This window comes from Girardinichthys multiradiatus, chromosome X, assembly GCF_021462225.1.
Source record: "Girardinichthys multiradiatus isolate DD_20200921_A chromosome X, DD_fGirMul_XY1, whole genome shotgun sequence".
Classification (NCBI taxonomy): domain Eukaryota; kingdom Metazoa; phylum Chordata; class Actinopteri; order Cyprinodontiformes; family Goodeidae; genus Girardinichthys; species Girardinichthys multiradiatus.
This window is the reverse complement of record NC_061817.1, coordinates 12,080,287-12,095,402: the sequence shown is the minus strand read 5'-3', so window position 1 is coordinate 12,095,402 and position 15,116 is coordinate 12,080,287. Positions and strand designations below refer to the sequence as shown.

General features: G+C 41.5%; 2 protein-coding genes across 3 annotated transcripts; both read right to left on the bottom strand.

Moving 5' to 3' along the window:
• Positions 1–1,921: 1,921 nt before the first annotated feature.
• On the bottom strand, positions 1,922–5,356 carry LOC124862526 (40S ribosomal protein SA). The gene is made up of 8 exons (XM_047356497.1): positions 5,202–5,356; positions 4,272–4,443; positions 3,439–3,557; positions 2,766–3,011; positions 2,512–2,640; positions 2,260–2,419; positions 2,142–2,177; positions 1,922–2,055 (listed from the first exon to the last, which is right to left on the bottom strand). Exons 2-8 carry the CDS (start codon positions 4,402–4,404, stop codon positions 1,958–1,960), a joined length of 921 nt encoding a protein of 306 aa, XP_047212453.1. The 5' UTR covers positions 4,405–4,443; positions 5,202–5,356; the 3' UTR covers positions 1,922–1,957.
• Positions 5,357–9,788: 4,432 nt separating this feature from the next.
• LOC124862519 (mitochondrial glycine transporter B-like) lies at positions 9,789–15,116 on the bottom strand. Of its 2 annotated transcripts, none has more exons than XM_047356487.1 (8): positions 14,800–15,116; positions 13,914–14,018; positions 13,633–13,757; positions 13,429–13,513; positions 13,124–13,303; positions 11,402–11,570; positions 11,129–11,289; positions 9,789–11,040 (listed from the first exon to the last, which is right to left on the bottom strand). In XM_047356487.1, the coding sequence occupies exons 2-8, from the start codon at positions 13,926–13,928 to the stop codon at positions 10,918–10,920; spliced, it is 858 nt and encodes a 285-aa protein (XP_047212443.1). In that variant the 5' UTR covers positions 13,929–14,018; positions 14,800–15,116; the 3' UTR covers positions 9,789–10,917. The 2 variants fall into 2 exon arrangements, with proteins under 2 accessions (XP_047212443.1, XP_047212441.1); XM_047356485.1 differs by having other exon boundaries at positions 13,914–13,979; positions 14,800–15,115.

Here is a 15,116-nt window from a genome sequence, read left to right as displayed (position 1 = left end):
CATTTACCAGTGGTTTTGGCACTGTGAGCAGGTGCCAGGTCGTGCTGAAAAATGAAATCTTCATCTCCATAAAGCTTTTCAGCAGATGGAAGCATGAAGTGCTCCATAATCTCCTGATAGCTAGCTGCATTGACCCTGCCCTTGATAAAACACAGTGGACCAACACCAGCAGCTGACACGGCACCCCAGACCATCACTGACTGTGGGTACTTGACACTGGACTTCTGGCATTTTGGCATTTCCTTCTCCCCAGTCTTCCTCCAGACTCTGGCACCTTGATTTCCGAATGACATGCAGAATTTGCTTTCATCCGAAAAAAGTACTTTGGACCACTGAGCAACAGTCCAGTGCTGCTTCTCTGTAGCCCAGGTCAGGCGCTTCTGCCGCTGTTTCTGGTTCAAAAGTGGCTTGACCTGGGGAATGCGGCACCTGTAGACCATTTCCTGCACACGCCTGTGCACGGTGGCTCTGGATGTTTCTACTCCAGACTCAGTCCACTGCTTCCGTAGGTCCCCCAAGGTCTGGAATCGGCCCTTCTCCAAAATCTTCCTCAGGGTCCGGTCACCTCTTCTCGTTGTGCAGCGTTTTCTGCCACACTTTTTCCTTCCCACAGACTTCCCACTGAGGTGCCTTGATACAGCACTCTGGGAACAGCCTATTCGTTCAGAAATTTCTTTCTGTGTCTTACCCTCTTGCTTGAGGGTGTCAATAGTGGCCTTCTGGACAGCAGTCAGGTCGGCAGTCTTACCCATGATTGGGGTTTTGAGTGATGAACCAGGCTGGGAGTTTTAAAGGCCTCAGGAATCTTTTGCAGGTGTTTAGAGTTAACTCGTTGATTCAGATGATTAGGTTCATAGCTCGTTTAGAGACCCTTTTAATGATATGCTAATTTTGTGAGATAGGAATTTTGGGTTTTCATGAGCTGTATGCCAAAATCATCCGTATTAAGACAATAAAAGACCTGAAATATTTCAGTTAGTGTGCAATGAATCTAAAATATATGAATGTTAAATTTTCATCATGACATTATGGAAAATAATGAACTTTATCACAATATGCTAATTTTTTGAGAAGGACCTGTACATGCAGAACAGCCTGTTGCATCAACAAAAGCAACATTTGCAACCTGAAAGTAAGAAATACAAAAGAAAAATTGGGCCTTCTAGCTTTAGTGCCAGTCTGTTGTGGACATTCTATGCAATGTTAAGAACTGGTAAAACTGGCCTTTGCCCACTTCTATATTATTTATCAAAGTTTTTAGGATCTGCAGATCCTGCCCTAGAATAACAGGATGGAGTCCTTTGTTGGTCCCTCAGTGGGGTTATTCACGGTAAAATATTCACATTCATTGTTTCAGTTTCCAGATTAGTTGCCGTGCACCAAGGTGCCTGGAAGGAGTGGTTTGCATTCAGATCTCCCAGCTGGGGCAAGGACACGTTTTAACCCTGTAATCAATTTACACACAAGTGATTACTGCAAAGTCCACTGCTGCCGCAATCTTGCCCAGGAGGGATTGCAGCAGACAGCTGGACCTCCTTAGATTACATTACCAGCTGGAATAAACCACTTGCCTCCATTGCATAACAAGGACCAGAATATAACCCATAGTTAAATGTTAATGTGTTTGATGAGATTTATCATTCTGTATACTGGATCAGTCTGTCTTGTGAAGTGCCCTGGGGTGACATCTGTGGTGTACTGCTGCCTTGTAAACTGAACAGTTTATACAAATTTTTAAAAAAGTACTGGCATAAATAATGAATAAAGTCACAATATGATCAATACCAAACTGCCAAAGCCAGGAGGTGATCTGGTCATTAATATTTCATTATTGTTTTGGTTAGTAGTTAATGACATCATAACCTCAGGTTATGTTTGACATTAGCAGGTTTTAGAAAACAACAAGACAAAAACAACCAAGTTAAAGTGTAACACTTTTATTGTTGTGTTCACTGGTTTAAGACCAGTCAGAGGTGGCACCGCCCCAGTCAGAAGCCTGAGCAGTGGGGGCAGTGGACCAGTCTTCTGTGGCAGGCTGAGTGCTCCAGTCCTCAGCTGCAGGGAAACAGAAATTAAGACCAAGTTCAGAGACCAACACAAACTATTGCTCTGCATCAAGATGAGGAGCTCTGCCAACTTACCAGCGAAGGTCTCTCCAGTCTTGACAGGTGCAGCAGCTGTAACAATACAACAGTTTAGTCAAAAGAAAAAGCAACAGAACCAGTTTTAAAGAGAGTAAAGAAGAACCATGTTACTTACCTGCAGGGAACTGCTGGATGGGCACAGATGGAACAGCAACACCCTCAGACCAATCAGTCACTTCAGGCTGGGCAAACTCAGCCTGTGGGGCGCTCCATTCGCCCTGGAACTCCTCCTTCACAACAGCCTTCTCAGCTGCAGCCTGCTCCTCCTTCTCAATCTGTTACACATTTAACGGCAGAATGCAGCTTACCTCTACAACATTCAGACATCTTAGAAAGATTTTAACAGAATGCACTGGATTCATCTTACCTCTTCAGGGTCCCTGTAGAAGTACAGATCTGGCATGACCTCCCAAGGGTGTTCCCTGGAGATGGTTCCCCTCATCCGGAGAACCTCCCTGGCCAACATCCACCACATCAGACCCACAGAGTGGTGACCCTGAAACGTAAAATCAATTTTTCAATGTGGTTCAGATAGAAGTTGTTAAAACATCACACCCTGCATGAGCCAACCCTGCATAGAAGACTTATGTGCAGTTCAGATTCTACCAAGTTCCCCCTCACCTTGTTGTTGCAGGGGATGGCAATGTCCACGTATCTCAGTGGGGAGTCTGTGTTGCACAGGGCAATGGTGGGAATGTTGACGTAGGAAGCCTCAGTCAGTGGCTGGTGGTCGGCACGAGGGTCTGTCACAATCAGGAGGCGGGGCTCCCTGAATGCTGCTTGGATCTGATTGGTGAATGTACCAGGAGTGAACCGGCCGTGGAAGGTGGTAGCTCCGGTGGCCGAGGCGAACTTCAGGACTGCCCTCTACAGCGGTCAGAGAAAACACATTAGCACTTCAGAATGGACTTATTACATTCCAGGTTAGTTTAGGCATGGCCCAGTATGACATTTAAAGCTTATAATGGTAAATGAAAATACCAAACTATTGAGATATTTACACAAAGAAGTAAACGTTTCAATATATTGTACATTCTTACTGTGGTAAACCTGCAATATATTCACATTGAAAGTCATGAACTGTGGCTCAGGAGGTTTTCAAACCCCAGTCAAAGGACAGCCGTCCTCATGGTGTTAGCGAAACCCCGACCCATTTACTTTTGCACACTTCCGACACCAGAACACTCACACCAGTGCCCGGCTTTAATAGAGTGCATTCATTGTTTGACTCAACATTTTATCTCATATTTATTTGTTAAAATTTTATTTCACTGCTCTAAGTTCTATCATTTACCTGCCCAGTGTTCCTGGAGGAGATGACACAGACATCTGCTGGGTTCTCAATGGCAACAATGGCCCTAGCTGCCAGCAGCAGCTTCTCCCAGGTCTTCTTCAGGTTAATGATATAAATACCTGTGAGAAAAAAAAAATATATATATATATATTTGGAGAGGGTGTTGACCAAAGAGGTTAGCGTTAGCCCTGGTTGTTCAAAGCGGGTATGCTGCTAGAAGGATGAAATTCCACCCCACTCAGGTTTCTGCTGTCTTCTTCTGAAACTGCCCGCTATTTAATTATGTCCATCTTCCCATTAAGTCTCACCAGCATCCCTGTTCCTGCAGAAGCAACCCCACAGCATGGCCACTGTTTTATGGAAGCCATATGGTGAAGCGCAGCGCTAGTTCTTTGCCACTCAGCATTTGATCTGAGCACCTTATTCCACCTTTGCATTATCTCCATCATGGCTTGTGGCGAACTTTAAGCAGGATTTCCTATGGCCATCTTGCAAACATGGTTTCTGCCTTATCACTTTTGCAGATAAGCAACAGATTGTCACCTGAGCAGTAGACCTTTGCAGCTCCTCCAAGGTCAACATAGTATTCGTGGCTGGTTCTGATTAAAGCCCTACTCAGGCAAAGCCACGTCTTCGCAGGTTTGCATATTTATGACACAATATTACCATTTTTAGATGATTGTCTGAAAAACAATCTGAGATTTTAAAAACTTTATTTCCTACCCTAACCCTGCTTTAAACTTGTTCACAACTTTATCCCAGTCGTTAGATGACCCTAAAATTAAAAGAAAAAACATTGATTATTCCATCACATGGCTAACTGCACAACATACCGTCGCTTTTTCTTTTGTAGACGTACTGCTCCATCTGGAAGTCAAGGTTCATGCCTCCCAGGTGGGTTCCCGCTGCCAGGAACTTCAGCACATCCTCCTCCTTCATCTGAAGGACATCCAGACCTCCGGACATCGTGACCACTTTCCCTGTGTTACGAGTTTAGTGGGAGAGCTGCAAGACATGGAGACCTTTTAAATAATGGACAAGTTACACAACATCGACTTGTCTTTTTAGTTGAAAGTGCAAAGAAATTATCAGGATGACAAATGACAAAATTAAACATTAATTTGTACACCCCGGTGTTCTGACACTCACTAAAAGTAGGATTACACCGTCTATATTCTACTCAGTATTATAAGGAAATCTAATTATGACTCAAATTTCAGACCGCAGTAAGGTCACTTAAAGCCATTTTAACTGCCCTATTTTATCATTGTCAAATGTCTTAAAATGGGTTCACTTCAAGGGTGTTTAGCTGTGATTATTGCCGTTTTTCCAACCGAAAACTTCCAATTTCAAAGAAATATGTGGTAACTAGGTATGAAGTGGCTAACGGAACTGGACTAAAAATGTAGCCTTCACACAAGATTCTTCAAGTTAAAATGTCAAAGTTAAAAACAGCCTGTTGGAGCACAACTACAGCCATCCATCCCAGCATTGTGACACTATTCTGTACGGGATTTGCTTTGCGTACAATGAGGAAGTCTTAGTAAGTAAAGAAGAACACTGACACGAACGCGTGTTCAAAGCTAGCGCGTTAGCTCCGGATGTTAGCATTGTCATTAAGACGGGATTAAATTATCTTTTAGACCAAATACGCGGTAATAAGGTGGTCTTGCTGCTTCATAATAAAACAACCTGCCATTCATTTCGGTCGTCGGTCTTATTTTCGTTGATTTATTGACTAAATAAAACTGTTTAAAACTCACCACGAAACAACGCCGTATGGAAATCTGAGCACACGGTGAAAAAGAGGACGCTGGGAGGAAATGACGTAGTTTTTATACTCAGTTTCCAAGAGCGTGATTGGTCTGTTTTTTTGGTGTAGCTATTGGAGAGTTGTTACAAGCTCTCTTTGGAAAGCAATACGCCTAGGAACGGGTTCTTCTATAGTGTGCTTAAAAAAACAACTAAACATAGAATAAACTTTTAGAATAAACATGTTATTTTTAGTCATCGATGCAGTTTTTGCCCTGACATTAAATGATGCCTGGTAGACCCCTTTCTTCCCCTCGGTGGTTGAGTGAGGCAAACGTTTGACTTCATGGCAACAAACATGGACCAAAAAGTACTGAGTGCATCAATGAAACTTTAGATTTATCCGACATTCAGTCCTAAATATTAAATTTCATTTATTTTTTGTCTGTAGTACAACTTTTCTTCAGTTTCCCTAATCATGGTTCTTTTTTCTCACTGTTTTTTTTCATCGTGTAAAGCACTTTAAATTGTCTTGTTCCTTAAATGTGCTACATAAATAATCTTGCCTTGCCTAGACAGGTCATTGCGGTTTCTCATCTATATTTTGAGATCTTTTAGCCCACTTCATGTTGTTAGACTTGGTCTAATTATCTAATTTCTTAATTGGCAGTAATCAGACCGGGATGTTGCTACTTTTTCACATTGGGCCAGGTTGGTTTGGATAGCTGTTTCTCTTAGGAAAACAGCAGCATATAAAACTGCACTTTGAATTTACAAAGATTATCTTTCTCTGATGTGAAAGTAATTTTTTTTTAATCTAAAACAATTAAGTGCAACAAATAACTGGTGGTTAAATATCAAAGAAACTGTTGTATTTGGCATTTAAGAACTTTAATCAATAGAAAATAAGAACCTGCTCCCAGTATTACAAAAGAATTCACAGTCACACAGTTTGACCAAAAATCCTTGGAACTGAACTGTTTTGCCCATCTTTCTTGCATCCAAAAAAATCCCACACAATACGGCGATGGCATTGACGTACGAGCATGTGACGTCTTGCTGCTATACAGGGGTTGGACAATGAAACTGAAACACCTGGTTTTAGACCACAATAATTTATTAGTATGGTGTAGGGCCTCCTTTTGCGGACAATACAGTGTCAATTCGTCTTGGGAATGACATATACAAGTCCTGCACAGTGGTCAGAGGGATTTTAAGCCATTCTTCTTGCAGGATAGTGGTCAGGTCACTACGTGATACTGGTGGAGGAAAACGTTTCCTGACTCTCTCCTCCAAAACACCCCAAAGTGGCTCAATAATATTTAGATCTGGTGACTGTGCAGGCCATGGGAGATGTTCAACTTCACTTTCATGTTCATCAAACCAATCTTTCACCAGTCTTGCTGTGTGTATTGGTGCATTGTCATCCTGATACACGGCACCGCCTTCAGGATACAATGTTTGAACCATTGGATGCACATGGTCCTCAAGAATGGTTCGGTAGTCCTTGGCAGTGACGCGCCCATCTAGCACAGGTATTGGGCCAAGGGAATGCCATGATATGGCAGCCCAAACCATCACTGATCCACCCCCATGCTTCACTCTGGGCATGCAACAGTCTGGGTGGTACACTTCTTTGGGGCTTCTCCACACCATAACTCTCCCAGATGTGGGGAAAACAGTAAAGGTGGACTCATCAGAGAACAATACATGTTTCACATTGTCCACAGCCCAAGATTTGCGCTCCTTGCACCATTGAAACCGACGTTTGGCATTGGCATGAGTGACCAAAGGTTTGGCTATAGCAGCCCGGCCGTGTATATTGACCCTGTGGAGCTCCCGACGGACAGTTCTGGTGGAAACAGGAGAGTTGAGGTGCACATTTAATTCTGCCGTGATTTGGGCAGCCGTGGTTTTATGTTTTTTGGATACAATCCGGGTTAGCACCCGAACATCCCTTTCAGACAGCTTCCTCTTGCGTCCACAGTTAATCCTGTTGGATGTGGTTCGTCCTTCTTGGTGGTATGCTGACATTACCCTGGATACCGTGGCTCTTGATACATCACAAAGACTTGCTGTCTTGGTCACAGATGCGCCAGCAAGACATGCACCAATAATTTGTCCTCTTTTTAACTCTGGTTTGTCACCCATAATGTTGTGTGCATTTCAATATTTTGAGCAAAACTGTGCTCTTATCCTGCTAATTGAACCTTCACACTCTGCTCTTACTGGTGCAATGTACAATCAATGAAGACTGGCTACCAGGCTGGTCCAATTTAGCCATGAAACCTCCCACACTAAAATGACAGGTGTTTCAGTTTCATTGTCCAACCACTGTATGTCTGTACTTGCTGTAAGTGGCACAAGTGCACTTCTGCACTTTGGCCACTAGGTGAGGTTTGTGCCATGCGCTGCAGCGACAGCAGCAGGGGTAACCAGAGGTAGGCCCGTGGGTCGGATGAATATCCCATATTAAGACTATGGAGATGGAAAGACCATATTAAGACAATCCTGAGACGCTGACTTCTCGGTGAAAGACTGACCTGTGATGCAACTATATTTACCAGAGATAAAATGTTCCAGGCAAAGGGATCATCATATGTACACAAGGGCATTGTCTGTTGAGAAATTATTTATTGGAACATGTCATGTGAGAAGAAAGTTAACCAGAATATTGTAATCCTGTCGAGACACAACACACATAAACAGGTTAAATGGTGATCCTGAGCTGTTACCAAAACAAGGTTTGATTAAATACCCAGGACAAGGTAAGGTGGGGGATAAAACGCTGCAGGGAAAGGTATGTTCACCTCCGATCTGAAGAAAATAGGCTGTTCAGTCAGTGTGAAACTACTGGGTAAAAACTCAAACACAAAGATGTGTTTATCTTTCATTTACGCTATGGATCTTTGAAGAATGTTTAAAAGAGTTTCATTGATCCAAAACTTCCTAATTCATGCATATCAGATGACCTATGACCCCGATATTTGGATTTTAGTTTTATTAAAAATGAAAGAATAATGTCTATAAAGATATTTCTACAGCTTTAAAAAATATTTTATCCATATCATCCTGATTATTTGTATTTCTTACGTCAGTCCCAGACTCCTACAACCCCATGTTCCTTTTTACTGTTTGATGTCATGTCACCACACCCCTTGTGCAGCCTATCTGTATCAGTGCTGCGATAAGTCCCTCGTGTTCTTGCAGGCCTTTGCAATGTGCTGAGCGTAGTGCTGCTGGTGGTTTGAGATCATTGCCAGACTGCCAAGCTTTAACAAAACTTTATTGCTTTATATTTGCATAATTTAATAAAGGCTATAAATTGATTTGTGCATGGATTTACATAAGTACTAAATCGGGACAATGGTGTTCATTGCAACATTTCAACCACAAACAATGCCTTGCAAAAGTATTCATACCCTTTGAAAGTCTTTTTTTATTTTTTATGTTTTGTCATATTACATTGACATTTCAAAGTCTTTCATTGGGTTTTTATGTGACAGACCGACACAAAGAAGTGCATATTCATTTAGGCAGAGGTATTCTTACCCATCGCAGACTTAAAATTAAATATTTTTATTCAGCCTTGAAATCAGTATTGTAAACAAAAGGCATTTCGAAAACAAACTTTTTGAATATTTCCATTGATATTTTGACAACGTATTTTTGCCAATGAGGTCCAAATCTTTGAGGTTGGAAGTCCTCCCTGCTCTCATCCCAATCTTTTCGCCCCCTCCACAGATTATTGATCAGATTCAAGTCTGGACCTAGACGAAACATGTTGTTAAAATGAATGATTACTTTAAACCCAAATCTGGATATGAACAATTTTGGGCTTAACGGTTTGTGGAGGGGATGAAACATGTATGGTTTTCTGAGTTTTGTACAAATCGAAATCTGAATAGCTGTGCAGGCCCTCTATTTACTCTGCTTCCCCCAAATCAAATCCAGTGAAGTTAACTGCCTTCCGAAGTCATCTGATTAGTAAATAGAGCCCACCTGTGTTTCATTTAACCTCAGAATAAGTTCAGCTGCTCTCTGAAGACATCAGAGGTTTTTTAGAGGATATTAATGAACAAATGGCTTCACGAAGACCAAGGAACACAACAGAGAGGTCAGGGAGATGTTTAAAGCAGGGTTAGATTACATAACAATGTCCCAAGTTTTGAGGTGGAGAGATCCACAGCTAAGGTGGAAGATTCTTTCAACCCATGGTGGTGGCTGCATCATGCTGTGGTGATGCATTTCTTCCGCAGAAACAGAGAAGCTGGTTAGAAGTTGGTGGGTGGAGCTCAATACAGGGTGTGGATTCAGTATCTATGGCAAGACTTTTAAATTAATCTTCGCAGATACTCTTTATCCTGACTGAGCCAGAGTTACTTTGCAAAGAAGAATGGACAAAACTTTTGGTCTCTAGATGTGCAAAGCTGATAGCAACACACCCCAATAGACTTGCAGCTAAAGATGGTTCTACAAAGTACCAACTTACAAATGCATCCCACACTTTCCAGAACTTGATTGGTGAAAACATAGTGATTAAACATGACAAAATGTTAGACATTCCAAAACAGTAAATGAAGATGCAAATAGAGAAATCAGTTCATGAAAGCCATTTATTTTTTCAGAACAAATGAAAGGATCACATATGATCAGTTTTATGGTTGCAAATGTATCCAAAGTCTGGGTCAGAAACCCAACCATGGATATTCACAAAGCAAGTTCACAGCTAAGGCTCAAATGTTGAGCCGTCATGCTGCATTCAGTCATTTACCCAAAGAAAAGGTCCAGGCAACATTTTCACTGCATAATGATTTATCTTATTAAACACCTCATTTTGCCCCAAAAAGAAATTAATAAGACAAAAAATAAAAGTCATTGTCTTTCCAGGCAAGTTAAATGATTCATTTTCTAGTCCACTTTAAGGGTAATGGACTCTGCAGCCTCAGTGTTCTGGCTCGAAACAGACTTGGGAATTCCTACTGAAGCCCTTTCCAACGTGTGAATGATTCCAGTACCAATACTTCCCAGCTGACGCTGGACTCAACAGATTTTTCCAATTTCTAAGGCAACACTATGATTGCCCCACTACATTTAAATCAGTAACCCTCATGCACCTTCATTCATTATGGTTTGTACATTTATGCTTGGTTTTTTATTAATACAAATAACCGGCCATGTTGTCGTTCTTATTGTGTTCGGGTATTGTGCTGAAATGGTCTTATCAGCCATCATGTGTTATTTCTTTGTTAGGTCATTGTTTTGTTTGCTCAGTCAATTGGTTTGAGAAGTTCATATTTCTGCCTGAGTTCAGTTTTGTTTCATTGATCTCTTTTATGAGCTCAGCATTCATTTCTGGTAAATAAGACTTTTGGGCTAAAATTAAACAAATCATTTGTCGATTAGTTCCTGTGACAACTCCTGCTTTTTAACACGGTCCATCAACAAAACAAAACATTGTTTATTATTTGAAGGCACAAGTCTGGTTTCTCAACATTAGCTCAAAAATCCAGCATGTTGCAACGTTTTATACAGGTCGGCCACCTCTACCATCACGTTAGTGCATGCTCTCTGTGCTCCCCAGTCTGTTTCTCAGCTGACAGAGAAATATTCAGAGCCAATGAAAACCTCTGATGCCTACTTCAGAAGAGCGACTCTACAGAAGCAGCTCTTTTCTCGGCTCGCTTCATACTTGCTTTTTATCTTCCCTTTTAATCAATGTTTCCTTCAGGACTTGAGTCCAATGTGTGCCATCATCTGCTCGTACAAAGTCCAGGCCATGGCGGCCATCATGGTTCTCCTCAGGCAGCGAGGAACTGCTCCCCTGAAGAAGCCCTGAAGCCCATGTTCCTTATTGGAGAAGACAAGAAGATCAGTTTTAAGTGAAACTGACATATCAATTATAATGTTTAAATAAAGCAGGAGAAAGGATAGTTACCGAGTGGATATATTTGATGGCCTCTGCTGTCCTTAGGTGGGGATGCACTTGGACGTGTGTTTTGACAACATCAGCAGGCTGCGTGACCAGAGAGGCCAGAACACCAGCCAGAACCCCGCAGCTGAAGTTAGCCAAAGGAGCTGCAGGAGATGAACTGATCTCTTCAGGGGGAACAAAATGTATTTGTTGAATTAAAATAAAGATTACAAGTTCTGTTATGTTTAAAGCAATTACAATTTCTCAAAACCCCCATCAGCCTAAGTGTGAGCTCACCTTGGGGCAGAGAGGCCTTGGTCTGGCTGTAAAACATGACATAGATCCCAGAGAAAGGAACATCTCTGAGAAGAGTGGCCATGAGTCCGGAGAACAGAGCTGCAGGACCTTCGTTCTGACACACACTGCGCAGGGCCCCACTCACACTGACATAGCTGTACCTGCCACACTGGAACAGACACACACAGGTTAGTTTAAAACACAATGAGGTAAATATACACCCCGCATCTATATGAATGAGACCTAAATACAGGGCCATGAATGAAAAGGTTTTCACATTTGGTCATGTTTCACCACATTTCATCCACAAACGTCAATGTATTTTATTGGATTTTATGTGCCAGACAAACACAAAGTAGAGCATAAGTGATATATTGTTTTCAAAGTTTTCACAGAAAAAAAACTGATGTCTATTTGTTTTCAGTTCAGAATCTGCTTTATTGGCCCAGATTGTGTGCTCAAACAAGGAATTTCACTTGCTCTCGCAGCATACAGACATTAAGTATAAGCATGTAAACTTTAGCAGACATAGAACAAAGGATAAAAGGAACAGTGTGTATATGTATGTACAGCCAGTAGTTTTTTATATAAAAGGAAAAGAAAAGTAGGTCGTGCAAAAAACATGCTTTTTTTGTTTCAAAGCAGAGTGGCTGACTGCTCAAGCTGGAAGGTGTTTCTCCGAGGCAATACTGATTCAACCACATTTTGCTGCAGTTGAAGCTTCAGATGTTTGGTGGTACATCTCTGCCAGCTTTGCACATTTATAGTCTAAAACTGTTGCACATGGATGGATGGATTTGGATTAAGGTCTGTACTTTGATTGGGCAATATGATTTGATCTAAAGCAATGGTTCACAGAAACCTCTGTCCTGCATGTTTTATATGTTTTCCTGCTGCCACACACTCGTCTAAACTGACTGGATGATCAACAGGCTTCTGGAGCACTTGATGGCGTATAGCCCAAGCTTTTTAAATTTGACCCAGTTTGAGTCACTGTTTTATATCCTAACCCTACTTTAAAACATCTCCAACGGTCTCCCTGGCCTTTCTGATGTGTTTCTTGGTCTCCATGATGCTGTTTGTTCACTAATGTTCTCCAACAAACTTCCAAGACCTTCACAGAACAGCCGCCTGATAGCTGCTCTGTTTTTATACTGAGATCAAAGTTCAACGAGGGGGACTTTGTTAACTAATCTGGTGACTTCTGAAGGTAATTGGTTACGCTGGATTATATCTGGTGGCATCAAGTTAAAGGGTGTGGGATACAAAAGCAGGAAATTCATGTTGAACACCAAAAATCAATTTCCAAATCCCTATTAAGTGCTACTTTGTGTTGGTCGGAAAAACATGAGACAATATAAAGAAATGTGGGATTGTAATGTAATAAAAGGTGAAAAATTCAAAGAGTGAGTTTACATTTTTATGGAACTGTATCATTAAAAATTGTCTAATTTCTATTACTGATCACATTGCTTAAACGTAGAAGGCACATTTAATCAGCAACTGATTTCAAATGGCCAGGTTCACTGCCTCTTATCATTAACTCTCAGACTTGCAGTGTGTGCCGCATCTCCTCAGCTGTACAAATGTCTTAGTTGAACTGTGTCAGGGAAAGTTGTTCCCAAAAAAACATTTTCATTAAATGTTCGTGCAGTTAAGAGGCAACCACTTATAACTATATTAATATAATTAAAACAGCTACAGCCCCTAAACACTGCTCACCTCAAAACGTGTCTTGATGACAGTTATCGGCAGCATCGCAACACCTGCCACGGTCCGAGCTCCCCCTCCCAGCATCACAGCCTGCCCAGCTCCCGGCATTTTATCCTGAAAGAAGTGCTGCTTCAGGGAGTAATAGCAGCTGAAGTAGATTCCCACTCCTGGGATGGTTCGGACAAAAGACTAGAGCAGCAGACGGAGAGGGGCTTGAGCACATTTTTAGACATCATCTACCCTATGTGACTTTCTAAACAAAGCAGACTTCTAATAAAGACAAATACTTTGGCTTCAAACAGAGACATGCATACCGGGCAAACACCCTTCCACAGGCCCAGCAGCCGCTCTGTCCGCACCACACCGAGGAGCACCGACATCATTCCGACTCGGCCTGACCTGTAAAAGGGACAATCAGATAAGCAAGATAAGTAGAAACTGCTGAACAATGCCTTTATTTGTGATTAAGGGTTAAGCTGAGGTAAAACAATTGTAAGTCAATAAACCAATAAAGTCACCCAGGCTGCATGCCACTCTGCAAGGTCTGCAGGCGGGTCTTGACCAGGTCAAGAGGCTGGAAGAGCAGGGTGGAGCAGGTCCCACTGAAGGAGCCACACATGAAGGCTTTGATAGCTGGGTGAACCTGACAAAATAAAAGCAGGAAGATTAAACTATTTGCAATGTCTGCATTTTATTAGCATTCAGAGTAATTTAGAAAATACTTAATGGATCCTTTTGTCAGAAGAACAAAAAGTAGGAACTTATTAATAGCGATGGGTGCAAAAGCTGTAAAACTCACCAGTGACAGTTCCATACTGCTTGGAAATAAAAACCTTTTTTACCCCGTCTCTGCTGTCTAGAACACCTAAACGGAGGAGCAGAGGTTACAACTGAGAGCCCGTCCCTGCAAAGGATGAAGGGTGAAGTCTGAATGAGATCATGTGCAGCCGCTTATATACAGGACGGTCATCTGACCAACACCGTGTTTCCCATCTGTGACCACCCCAACACACTGCTATTTATTAACCAACTAAAAGATCATCATGATAGTCAATAGCATGAATCCAGGTCATGGCTGCAAGCTTTCTATCGAGCTGCCTGAGTGCCACAATTCAACAAATAAATCATTGGTCATAGAAATATTTATATTTTAGATGGCTTATGCAAACTGCAATAAACACTAGTGTCAGGAATACTTGATTGTGATATTACTGTGATGACGTATCAATTACATTTAACCCCCATTTCCCCAACTCCTTTCCTTCTTTCTTTTCCACCATATAAAAGTAGACATCCAGTGTGAGCATTAAGGGAAGCAAACAGACCGAACATATTATTGGCATGCAGAATTTGATATTCATGAAATTATTACATTTAATAACCTTGTCTAAATAACACTGTGCTAAAATAATTACACAAGCATTTAACATTTGAATTAATAATGTCCAAATGCAATTGATTAAGCGATGTATTTATTGAATTGTCGCACTGTTTGCTTTCTTCATGAAGCAGAACAATTTATGCACAACGAACGCGCATTTCCATATTTGAAATGTTGCCAGAGAGTAATGGCCACAATTAAATAGTTTTGCTACTCTTATTGAAAAAATATAAAAAACACAGTCAATAACGCTCAAGATTTGTGACAGTTCACGCTATATTTATGAATGCTACATTTTCCTCACCTTCTTTTGGTTGAAATATCTGGAAATCCTCCAACAGTGGACTTTTCTCCCAGTGTGGGCTCCAGAAAACTCAGGCAGGCTAAAGTTTCGGCATAAAATGCCTCCTACCGCCTACAGCACAACACCCTCACAGGAGGAAAAAGTAAAGTTGTTGTTGAGGTTGTAAATAGGCCACGCCCATCACCAAGGAGGCTGCTACGTGGTTGGTTTAAAAAGAAACATTTCTGTGTGACGAAAAATATTGGACAATTCTGATTGCGTTGATAAATTAAGACAGGTTTTAGCAATGAAAAAGGACACTTGGTTTATTTTTTACT